This window comes from Chlorocebus sabaeus, chromosome 20 (genome assembly GCF_047675955.1).
Source record: "Chlorocebus sabaeus isolate Y175 chromosome 20, mChlSab1.0.hap1, whole genome shotgun sequence".
NCBI classification, from domain to species: Eukaryota; Metazoa; Chordata; class Mammalia; order Primates; family Cercopithecidae; genus Chlorocebus; species Chlorocebus sabaeus.
The window spans coordinates 74,929,409-74,942,093 of NC_132923.1; the positions used below are offsets into that span (position 1 = coordinate 74,929,409).

General features: G+C 40.5%; 1 protein-coding gene across 8 annotated transcripts in view; it reads right to left on the minus strand.

Moving 5' to 3' along the window:
• The window catches only part of PATJ (PATJ crumbs cell polarity complex component), a 409,036-nt gene that overhangs the window by 254,832 nt on the left and 141,519 nt on the right, over positions 1 to 12,685 (minus strand). For all 8 annotated transcript variants that reach the window (XM_038000719.2, XM_038000715.2, XM_038000710.2 and 5 more), the window contains one exon: positions 6,869 to 7,040. In XM_038000719.2, coding sequence (XP_037856647.2) covers positions 6,869 to 7,040 — 172 coding nt within the window. The remainder of the gene's footprint in view (positions 1 to 6,868; positions 7,041 to 12,685) is intronic.

Below are 12,685 nucleotides of genomic sequence, written 5' to 3' on the forward strand. Positions count from 1 at the left end.
GTCAAGTAAACTCAGCACCCAAAAAGGATGGAAGCAGGGAGAGCTCCAATTGTGACTAAGTAATCTCACAATTTCTTTTTCCTCTTTAAATACACATTTTATATGGCAATATTCTATGATATACCACAGGGAATATGAGCAACTGGAACCAGAAAGAATAGGCACTATTGTTTTCTAAACTAGTAGGGTTATTTGTACAGATGTTCCACAATGATTTTGAAGTTGCAGAGCAAATTATTACCTGACACCAGTATATAAAGAATTAGGCATTCCCTTACATTAACATTGACACATTGTCCTGAGTAAAAGAAGGTAGACACAAAAAAAGTACTTACTGTATGACTACATGTACATGTGTTCTAGAATATGAAAAACTAATTTACAGTGTTGGAAATAAGATTAGTGGTTGCCTGGTGCAAGACACACAAAGGGGTGGGAGGACTTTCTGGGTGATGGAAATGTTCCTTATCTTCATTGGAGTGTATATAACATGAATGGATACATGACTTAGTAGACTGTACCTTAAAATGTGTGCGTTTTATTAATATGTAAAATTGTGTTTAAGAGTTTCCTTAAGAAACAGAAGTTCAAGCCATACAGGGTAAGTTGCTTCTAGAACATTACGTCTCTTTTGGCCTTCTGTAGAGCCTGGATTAGCAATCAAAGATCTAATTATATTTTCGAAGGTATTAGCGTAGTATTTCCATGTACCTCTTGTCCTAATTGTTCACATTCGCCTTCATCTGCAGTGTTGGCCACTGCAGCAACAGCACTGTAAGAACCGGGAAGTGTCACATGCTCGAGGCCATAAACTCCCACAAACACCCCCTTTTTTTCTTCCAACTCACATACCAGAGTAGCCTTCTCTCTGAAATGCAAATATTCATTCTCTCCCTTTTCCTCCTGATGTTCTGAATTTACATGTAAGTTCTGGCAGTTTAATTCAAACGTAAACGTATTAAATATTCACCATTTATGTAGAAGGCACTAAATGCCAGGCACCGTGTTGGGAAATTAAAATATCACATTAACTCAGTTAATCTTTTCCCCAACTATGACACCCAGCCTCCTATTTCTCCTCCCACTATTCCTAACAAAGTATCTAATACCTGAAGCCATTTCTACTCATTTGCATCCTATTACATCTACAACATGATTTATTTTTCCATTTTAAATATGTCTTTCTTCTAAAGTTCACCATCTTCCCAGACATCAGCCTCTGACACATTGCTTTACTGTGATTTGATCCTATTACTTTTTTTTTTTAAATCAACAACCTCCTTGAGTATTTTAATAAACCCAGCAACAATGGATACTACCCTGGGTATACGTCAGGGCCCATGAGCCTATCATTGTCACTGCCACCAACATCACGGCAAACCTGCTATTAAACATTTACTATTGGCAAGGTTGTTATATTAAGCTTGTTAAATGCATCCTTTCCCAGCTTTATTGACTTATAGCTGACAAATAAAATTGTATAAATGTTTTACATACACTTTAAAAAAAATAATAGGCCAGGTGCTATGGCTCGCACCTGTAATCCCAGCACTGTGGGAGGCTGAGGTAGGAGGATTGCTTGAGGCCAGGAGTTTAGACCAGCCTGGGTAACATAGTGAGATCTTGTCTCTACAGAAAATAAAAAAATTAGCCAGTCATTGTGGCAGGTGCCTGTGATCCCAGCTACTTGGGAGGCTGAGGTGGGCAGATTGCTTGAACCTGGGAGGTCAAGGCTGCAGTGAGCTGTGATCACACCACTGCACTCCAGACTGGGTGACAAAGCAAGAACTTGTCTCAAAGAAGAAGAGAAGACGAAAAAAAAAAAAAAAAAGCAACCAGGTCTCACTGTGTTTGCCAGGCTGGAGTACAGCGGTGTAATCATAGCTTGCTGTAACCTCGAACTGCTGGGCTCAAGAGATCCTCCCACCCAAGCCCCCAGAATAGTTAGAACTACAGGCATGCACCAACATACCAGGCTTACTTTTTATTTTTTTGTAGCTGCAGGTTCTCACTATGTTGCCCAGGCTTGTCTTGAACTCCTGGCCTCAAGCGATTCTCCCACCTTGGCCACGTGAAGTGCTGGGATTACAGGCGTGAGCCACCATGCCTGGCCTGTATGAATACTTATTCAGTCTACAGAACTACCTACTTTACAGGTGAGAAAAGACAGATACAAAGGAAATCCTTTCAGGGTCATACAGGCATAAACAGCAGAAGAAAGATATGAATAGCACTCATAATATATCCATACCACAGACCTCCTGTTGTCTGAGAAATACCCACGTCCCCACTAGGGGCACCCATAGGTCTTTAAACAGCCCAAAATAACAGAGATGAGGAAGAAAAAGACTGAAACCAGGCGAGGTCTGAAAACACGATCTCAAGTGACCTCAGGAACAAAGAAGGATACAGTAGTCCCCTCCACTCAGCTGAGGTTTTGCTTTCTGTAGTTTTGCTTTCCTTGCTATCAGTTATCTGTGATCAACTACAGTAATGGCAAAAATGGTAAACGGAAAATTTCAGAAATAAACAATTCATAGGTTTTAAATTGCATGCCATTCAGAGTAGCATGAAGAAATATCTTGCTGTCCAGCCTGGGATGTGAATCATCTCTTTGTCCAGAATATCCATACGCTATATATGCTGCCTGCCCAGAAGTCACTCAGTAGCCATCTCAGTTATCAGATCAACTGCTGCAGTACTGATCCATTTGATTACTAGTTATTGTTGTTAATCTCTTACTGTATGTAATTTATAAATTAAACTTCATCATAGGTATGCATGTACAAAAAAGACAGCATATATAGGGCTTGGTAATGTCTGTGGTTTCAGGCACCCAGTGGGGGTCTTGGAACATATCCCCTGAGGATAAGAAGGGACTACTGTGCTCTGAACCAGAGCACCTGAATTCCTTCCACAGAATTATACGCTACTTGCCCATTGTCCCCTTTCTAGAGACCTCTACTTTCAAGGGGCACCTGAACTCTTAATACCAGTCCTGCCTCCTAAGGTAAGGAGAAGTTAGTGCAAAAGTGCAGTGTAGATAAAACATCACAACCATTTGATACTTACCCTTGGGGCACTCACACACATGGTTGCATGTGCAGGCACACAGACACACAACTCTGCTGGGTCGTATACAAAAATTAATGCAAGGAAGAAACTGTAAAATACCATTTAGCACTTCATGACACCCTGATTATCTGAAAGACTATCATCTAAAATAATCTATGCATTACTCAGGCAGGCTCCTGAGTGGCAATAAATATTCACCTATGAACCTAACTCCATGGGGCATACCTTAAAGATTAAAAGAAGGAATATGATTTACAGGAACTCTTCTGGAACCTGCTGGGATTTAAATATACCCTAAATCTCCAATAACAAGCTTAAAAAACAACTTTCAAGTGCAAGACTAATCTCCTAAGACAAGGTTAGGTTGGAGTCCTTAAATGCCCGTGCCTGCATAAGAAATCGGCTTGTCAAATACTCACTTTAAAAGAAAAAGCAATGGGATAAGAACAAAGCATATCTTCCCTCTCTGAAGCTGGGGTCAAATTTAGTAAGAACAACTGATGCTCCACTTCCTCTTCTGTCCACGGAAGGAGGGGTGGTCTTAGAAGTTTGCTTAGATCTTTTCTGATTCTTCACATTCTACAGTTACAGCTCTACAGTTTAGAGAAGCAGTCTCATTTCTGCATTCTTCTGTCAGATTCAACTATTCACACTAAGCAAAAGAGAAATTTAAAAAACAATGGTGTCTCATGGAAAAATAATCTGAACAATTTGGGAGGTCAAGGTAGGCAGATTGCTTAAGCCCAGGAGTTTCAGATCGGCCTGGCCAACATGGCGAAACACCATCTCTACAAAAAAGAAAAAAAAAAAAAAAAAAAAGTACAAACATTAGCCATGCTTGGTGGCACATGCCTGTCATCCCAGCTACTCAGGAGGCTGAGGTGGGAGGATGGTGTGAACCTGGGAAGCAGAGGTTGCAGTGAGCTGAGATGGCGCCACTACACTCCAGCCTGGGCAACAGAGTAAGACTCTGTCTCAAAAATAAAAAGAAGAAAAAAAATTTGACTATATAAAAAGCCATAAAATATGTTTCTAACTTTTCCACTTTCAGGCATCTGTCCTAAGGAAACAAATCCACTGCTTATTTATCACTGTGTGTTCCTCCAGAGGCTGCACCGGATATCACATTAGGAAACCAGACCCGGCAGCACTCTCCCTCTGCACACCGACCTGGCATTTGCAGAGTAGAAAGCTGTTGGGCCTTTCTGTATCCCTTCCTTCCACTCAGATATGGGCTATGCAGAAGCACAGAGAACAACTTTTATGAAGTTTCTACCTAAAACTTTGGGTAAAATTTCAGGTTGCTGAACAGAGAGATGCACATCATCTAAATGTAAAATATCTCCCATGTCAACACAAAAATCACAGTTGGATTAAGGTTTTAATAAAAACATTTAAAGCCAATTAAGCTCACCCTATCTCATCCCTGTTACGCTTTGCCGAAAGCTCCAACTCCTTTGTGCACTTCTTATCTCCCTACTCACAATGCCACACCTTTCTAGGTTTTCCTTCAAATGTGCTTCCTTTGTCACGTCGCACCCGAAGACCTGCCATGTACATCATCCATCACGCTGCATGGAATCTGCTAGAATTGTAAACAAACTATCCATGCCCTGACCTCTTCACTGAACGTTCTCTGAGCCTCCTCTTCAACAGCTCTGGTTCTCTGCCAAATATACCACACTCAAGTGGGTGAAGCTCATTCTCTCACTCCTGGGGGCGTTGGAAAAAGAGGGTAAACATTTTTCAAAACTCCCTACCACTAGGTAGTTACTCCCCTACCACTCTTTCAAAAGCTAATCTCTGCTCCAACACCTCTCCTTTTAATGCCCACTTTATTAGCACTTCATCACTCTTAGTAGTAAATAATCTTCTCCCTAAGTGAGAGAAACAAACAAACAAACATCATCATTGGACGAGAATCTCTTTGGATTCCTGCTCCCAAGCTATAAAAAGTACCTACAACCAGACCTTCTTTTCCTTCCTGGCACCTATCTCAGTGGACCAGATGAGCTTCCTCCTATCAAACTATCCAAGGTGATTCTAAATGTGCAATGTCCTCTTCTCCCTCCACCATCTCCACAGACTATATTTAATCACCCCCTTTATGGCATCTGCATATTCCACAAGCAAAGAAAATTCTCTTCAGTTTCATGTAATATGAATGTAGTAATATATAATATAAATGTCATATGTCTTATATACATTTTATATATATATATACACATATTTTTTCCCCCTTGCCTTGATCCATTAACACCGTCTAGTTATCTAAGTAACATGCATTTTTTTTTTTTTTTTTGAGATAGGGTCTCACTATGTCACCCAGGCTGGAGTGCAGTGGCACAATTATAGCTCACTGCCGCCTCAACCTTCCAGCCTTAAATGATTCTCTCACCTTAGCCTCTCTAGTAGCTGGGACTACAGGTGCATGCTATCACAACAGGCTAATTTTTTTTTTTTTTTTTTTTTTTTGAGATGGAGTCTTGCTCTGTCGCCCAGACTGGAGTGCAGTGGCACAATCTCAGCTCACTGCAAGCTCCACCTCCCAGGTTCAAGTGATTCTCCTGCCTCAGCCACCAGAGTAGCTGGGGTTACAGGCACACACCACCATGCCCAGCTAATTTTTGTATTTTTAGTAGAGACAAGGTTTCCATGTTGGCCAGGCTAGTCTCGAACTCCTGACCTCAGGTGATCCACCCACCTCGGCCTCCCAAAGTGCTAGGATTACAGGCATGAGCCATCAAGCCCAACCCATGACCAGGATTTTCAAAACACTAGTCAGCTCTTTCTGTGTCCAATTTTAACCTTGTGTTCAATTCTCAACACACTACTCTCTGAATTCACTCTACTAACAATGCTCAATGCTTACCAAGGGCATCCATATGGCCAAGCCCCAGGAAAACTTCTCCATCTTATCTACATTGACCTTACTAACATGTGAACATAGTTTCTGAGGACCCTTTTGTTACAATATTCTCTTCCTTTGCTTTCTAAGTCAATGTCTAGTTGACTAATTTTCTCCTACCTTTTGTTCATTCCAGCTCACCCCTTTCTTCCTCTGTTCATGCCTTAAGTATTGCTGTCTTCCAGGACTCCAATCTTGACCCTATGCTTGCCTTACTGTTTAAGCTTCGTGTTGATGACCATTCAAATCCAAGAGTTTCAGCTGCGCTTAATCTTGCTTCCAATTACCCATGTCCAGACAGACTTCAATATTAATTCCCAGACCCACATATCTAATTGATTCCATTTAGCTTTGTTGTTCCATGGCTACTTTAACCCTCAACATGTTCCAAACTCATCATTTTCCCTTCCAACCCGTTCATGCTCCTATAATATTATATTGAAGCAGTAATTTCTCAAATCTAGTTTTCTAGTCCAAAAACACAAGTCATCCTCAACTACCCCCTCTTACACTCAACATGTAATGAGTCAAGGGATTCCCGTAGATTTCCTCACTCTTAAATTGGTCTTCTTTTAATTTGTCCTCAACTGCATTTGCTTGAGTTGTTAAAATAAACTCTGAATTAACCTCCCATTCTCTAAGCAAATACTCTATGTAATCCATTTTGTGCACAACTACAAGATACAAAATTGTACATATGGCAAAATTTTAAGTATATGAAATTCTCACGGCAATTGTCAAATATAGTGGATTTTATTCATAATATTTTTCTGTATTTTCCAAATGTTCTACCAAAAATCATGCAATTTTTTTTAGCAAAAAAAAAGAAAAGAAAAGAAAAACCACTATTTTATAATGTGAAAAAAAAGAGAAATGATATCATACCATGTATCAGTGGCATATCTAGAAGACAACATTCCTGTGTATGCTGAGGCCTTGGAAATAACTCGCGTCGCTTGGTGTTGATATAAAGGCAAATCTTCTTGCTCCCTACTTTGAGCCACAACAGGAAGGTCAATGAGCAAGCTAGGACCTTGGGCATCATCCGGGATCATGCCTGAAGAGCAAATCCAGATAACAGTGAACACAAAAGGCATTCATTCTCCTTCAGTCATTCAGCAACTAGGTATGGGCACCTACTATGGGAGGGGACTCTTCCAGGTAGGAGACTGAAAACATTAAAGTAAATAAATAAAGGCTTTAATATATCCGATGATGATAAGTACAATGGTGAAAAATAAAGAAGGAAGGAATATAGGAATTGTTCAACAGAAGACAGCTACAATTTTCAGTGGCCTCACTGAAAAAATGACATTTATGCAATATTAATATTACTAAAAAATCTAATCTTACTACAGATTTTCTCTTATCAACCTAAGCTTTCCCAATAAGAACTCTGACATTTCACTGATTAAAAAAAAAAAAAAAAAAAAAAAAAAAAAAAAAAAAAAATCCACAGGATAACAAACCAAATAAAATCACTTCTTTTTTTTTTTTTTTTTTTTTTTTTTTGAGACGGAGTCTTGCTCTGTAGCCCAGGCTGGAGTTCGGTGGCTGGATCTCAGCTCACTGCAAGTTCCGCCTCCCAGGTTTACGCCATTCTCCTGCCTCAGCCTCCCGAGTAGCTGGGACTACAGGCGCCCGCCACCTCGCCCAATCACCTCTATTTTTAAAAGGACTTTGTTTATACATTTCAGAATTCTTCTACACTAGTTTTCTCTTTAGAGACGGAGTCTCACTCTGTTGCCCAGGCTGGAGGGCAGTGGTACAATCTTGGCTCACTGCAACCTCCGCGTCTGGATTCATGCAATTCTCCCTGCCCTAGCCTCTTGCATAGCTGGGACTATAGGTGTGGTGTTGCATGCAAAAATACAATAATGTTTGTATTTTTAGTAGAGACAGGGTTTCGTCACGTTGGCCAGGCTGGTCTTGAACTCCTGACCTCAGGTGATCCGCCCACCTCAGCCTCCCAAAGTGCTGAGATTACAGGCGTGAGCCACCACGCCTGGCCTATACTTGTTCATTTAATTCTCACATCAAACTATGAGTTAGAAAGAAAAGACACTATCAACCATATTTTATAGACAGGAAAACTGAGGTTAAGAAAATTTGCCAATTTTTTACCAGTAGGTAAAGGGTACAGATTGCCATAATTTATTTAAATGTTTACAACAAACTTCCTAATAATTAATTTTGATTTCTACTTAGAAAGGTTCACATAATAAGCTTGAGAAGTATGGTGGGGACAACATTTTTGGACTTCTTATGTTCTTCCCTAGTTGTTGGTAGCATATTATATAATTATCATGTTAATTTAAGAAATTAAAAGCTAGTATTTTCTCCTTACATTTGCCCAAATAAACTAAAGAAAGCTCCTTTAGTCTCACCACAATAGATCAAATGTTGATGCATGTATATATACTAGGCACAGTATAACTATCATATATAGATGTGTGTGTGGGTATGTCCACATATATTGTCCATACACATCCTCACACACACACTATAAAAAGATAATGCATAAGGTATAATATATAGGATTCAACACCACGGTTATCTATGGAAAGGAAGTTAAGCTGTATTGTACTGGTTTATTATTTAAAAACAGAATATTGGCCAGGTGCAGGTGCTCATGCCTATAAACCCAGCATTCTGGGAGATTGAGGCAGGTGGACTCCTTGAGACCAAGAATTCAAGACCAGCTTGGGCAACATGCGAAACTCCAGTAGCCAGGCTTGGTGGAGCATGTCTGTAATCTCAGCTACTCAGGAGGCTGAGGCAGGAGGATCACTAGAGTCCGAGAGGATGATCACAGCGAAGAACGATGTCGCCACTGTACTCTAGCCTGGGCAACAGAGTGAGACCTTGTTTCAAAAACAAAAACAAAAGGAAAAAGAAACCCAGAAGATCTGGGGTTGAGGGAGAAAGCTGAGATGACACAGTTATGAGGGTAGACAGGTAGTGTTTCATACAAACTGGAAAAATTTGGAAGATTATAAACCAAATCGCGATTACCTCCGCAGACAATTTTTTATTTCTACTTTTTGTTTATCTGCATTATCTTATTTATCCTCCAGGAACATACTTAATTGTTTTTTGTCACCAAGCATACAACCTCCTCAAAACTTTGCATTTTTTGTTCTCTCAGCCATATCCCAAATGTTTTCACACAAGGCTGGCTTACTTTACTCACGTGTCAGTCAACTGTTATTAAAACAGCCGGACCATTCCATATAAAATAGGCCTCCTCCTCAAACATTCCCTATTTCTTTTTACTGCTTTATTTTCCCTCATGAACCCTATAATATTATACATTAATTTGTTATTGTCTACCCCCACCAGAACGTGGGCTCCACGACGGCCGACTTTATTTTGCTCACGGCTCCACTCTCATGACCCAGAGCAGCACTCCTATACAGAAAGCACCTAGCAAATATTTCTCAACACATAAATACAGTACTTGCTTAATAAGCCAACAATGAGTTTTTAAGTTTAAAAAATAATGAGTATACTGTTTTCCAAAGTAGAAAAACAAAGAAATCTACAGCTCATGTTATGATTAGAATGGAAGTCCCATCTATTGTACATCCCACGGTCCATTCTACAGAACAAGTATATCTTTGATCATCTCGTAAAGGAGCTTTGAGACTTCTGATTAAACACCCTCAGTAATTTGGGAATGCCATTTATTCAAATGATATAAATGGGGAGCCTAAAATAATTGTGCTTAATCAGACAAGGTAAATGGAGGGCCTAAAGATTGGGCTGGGTGCGGTAGCTCACACCTGTAATCCCAGCACTTTGGGAGGCCGAGGTGGGTGGATCACCTGAGGTCAGGAGTTCAAGACCAGCCTGGACAACATGGCGAAACCTCATCTCTACTAAAAATACAAAAATTAGCCAGGCGTGGTGGCGCATGCCTGTAATCCCAGCTACTCAGGAGGCTGAGGCAGGAGAATCGCTTGAACCCGGGAGGCAGAGGTTGCAGTGAGCCAAGATTGCACCACTGCACTCCAGCCTGGGCGACCAAGCGAGACCTTGTTTGAGCTTTAAGTCATATTTTAATCACATAATATGTGATATTTTAAAATGTTTTTTCTTCCAAGAACATAGTGTTCAAAGAAATACATTGCATGAAAAACTGTTTTGGCCAGCACGGTGGCTCACACCTGTAATCTCAACACTGGGAGGCCAAGGCAGGTGGATCGCTTGAGGTCAGGAGTTCAAGACCAGCCTGGCCAACATGACAAAACCCTGTCTCTACTAAAAATACAAAAATCAGCTGGGTGTGGTGGCACACACCTGTAATCTCAGCTACTCAGGTGGCTGAGGCATGAGAATCTCTTGAACCTGGGAGGCGGAGGTTGCATTGAGCCAAGATCACGCCACTGCACTTCCAGCCTGAGCGACAAAGCGAGACTCCATTTCAAAAAAAAAAAAAAAAATGTTCTAACTGTGGTTCATGGATCCTGTGAAGCTGCCCCCATAGGCCCCAGGATAAGGCTTCTGAGCAGACAGGTCAAATTCATGGTCCTCCCCAGCACACAAGGTCCCCACAGCTGGACTCTTCTGAATGTCTCCGCTGCCTGCCTTATGTATTCTTCACTCTGCACTGAGCTGTGTATGCTAAACTCTTCCAAACATGATGCTTTTCTCTGTCTGTAATTCTAGAAAATAGAGAACAACAAATAGTCCCTTAGGTTTTCCAATGCATGGCACAGTACGTTGTAGATAGATTTTATTTATTTTTATTTTATTTTATTTTACTTTATTTTATTTTATTTTCAAGACAAGGTCTCACTTGGTCGCCCAGGCTGGAGTGCAGTGGTGCAATCTTGGCTCATTGCAACCTCCGCCTCCCAGGTTCAAGTGATTCTTCTGCCTCAGCCGCCTGAGTAGCTGAGATTACAGGTGTGTGCCACCATGCCCAGCTAATTTTTGTAGTTTTAGTAGAGACAGGGTTTCGTCATGTTGGCCAGGATGGTCTTGAACTCCTGACTTCAAGTGATCCACCTGCCTTGGCCTCCCAAAGTATTGGGATTACAAGCATGAGCCACCGTGCTGGCCAAAACAGTTTTTCCTGCAATGTATTTCTTTGAACACTGTGTTCTTGGAAGAAAAAATATTTTAAAATATCACACATTATGTGATTAAAGTATGACTGAAAGCTCAAACATGTGTGAGATGATAAAATACTATTGTACTGGGTTGAGTAATAATAACATAGCTTTTATCCAAATGGTAAGAAATCAAGTGTATGCTCTTATCAAGATTGTGGACATCTATTTTTTGGTTTGCATACCTTCTATGGATTTAAAAATATCTGGTAGAGCTTAACCTAGAAAATGTAACAAAGAAAAAAAGTTCTAATGCACCTTCTATATTTTGTTTTGTTTCCCATCAAATAAATGTGAGAAGACACAAAACCTTAAGTATTTTACTTCTTTGGCTAATGGGGTAAGAAGCTGAAGCTACAAAAATACCTTTAAGTGTATCCAACATTCTGTGGCTGTTCTTCAATCACGCATTCACAAATTCACTTAACAAATGTTTATAAAGCACCCGCTACTTGCCAGGAACTATTCTAGGCATTAGAGATAGCTAAATGTACAAAACTGACAAAGTTCCTATTCCTGGGAGCTAACATTCTAGTGGAGAGAGATACAGAAAGAACACAAAACAATTTTAGCTCATGGTAACTTCTAAGAAGGAAAATAAAGCAACAGGTAGGAACAGAAAGAAACAGGTGAGTAGCTCGTCAGGTGTGCTGGGATCACACCTGTAATCCCAGCACTTTGGGAGGCTGAGTCAGGTGGATCACTTGAGGTCAGGAGTTTGAGACCAGCCTGGCCAGCATGATGAAACCCCATCTCTACTAAAAATACAAATTAGCCAGGTGTGGTGGCGTGCGCCTGTAATCCCAGCTACTTGGGAGGCTGAGGCAGAAGAATAACTTGAACCCAGGAGGTGGAGGTTGCAGTGTGCCAAGATCATGCCACTGCACTCCAGCCTGGATGACAGAGTGAGACTCTGTATAAAAAGAAAAAGAAAAAAAAAAAATAGATGGAGTAGTCAAAAACCTGGATGGTGACAGGGAATCAGTCCCATAAAAATCTGCAATACCATTCTAGGTAGGAGGAATAGCATGAGGAGGAGGCTTGATGAAAGAGATGGAATTTTACCAATGTTTTGATTTGCCACTACAAAAAGCACTGTTGCTTAGCAATATACCAAGCAAAAGAATGGGACCCAGAAGTAGTTGGGCTCCAAAAAAAAAAAAAAAGAAAATTCTGAAACCCTAAGTCCTGTGAGCCTTATTTGTTCTTCTCACTGTACTGGAGAACTCTGCAATGATAGAAAAACCAAATTACAAACAACGTCTCTCCCATCTTAGAAGTGGGCAGTTAGGTTTTGGGTCCAAACAGCACAGCTTCAAACTTTTCTTCTTCTTTTTAAATAGTTTATCTTATTTGATGGAGGCCTTCATTCTAGATCGTCAAGGTCACTTTGGATCTTAGCTCTGTCATCCAACATACTGACAATCCTTCCCAATTTCCTGGAATGTGTGAATTTATCCAACATGCCATCTGTGCCATTACCCCATTTCCTGAGAAAAAGAATAACCAAGGCAACCTGTGCATAGAGTCCTATGGCCTATATTAGAGACCTGTACCTATGTAGGCATAAACCCATTAATCATTC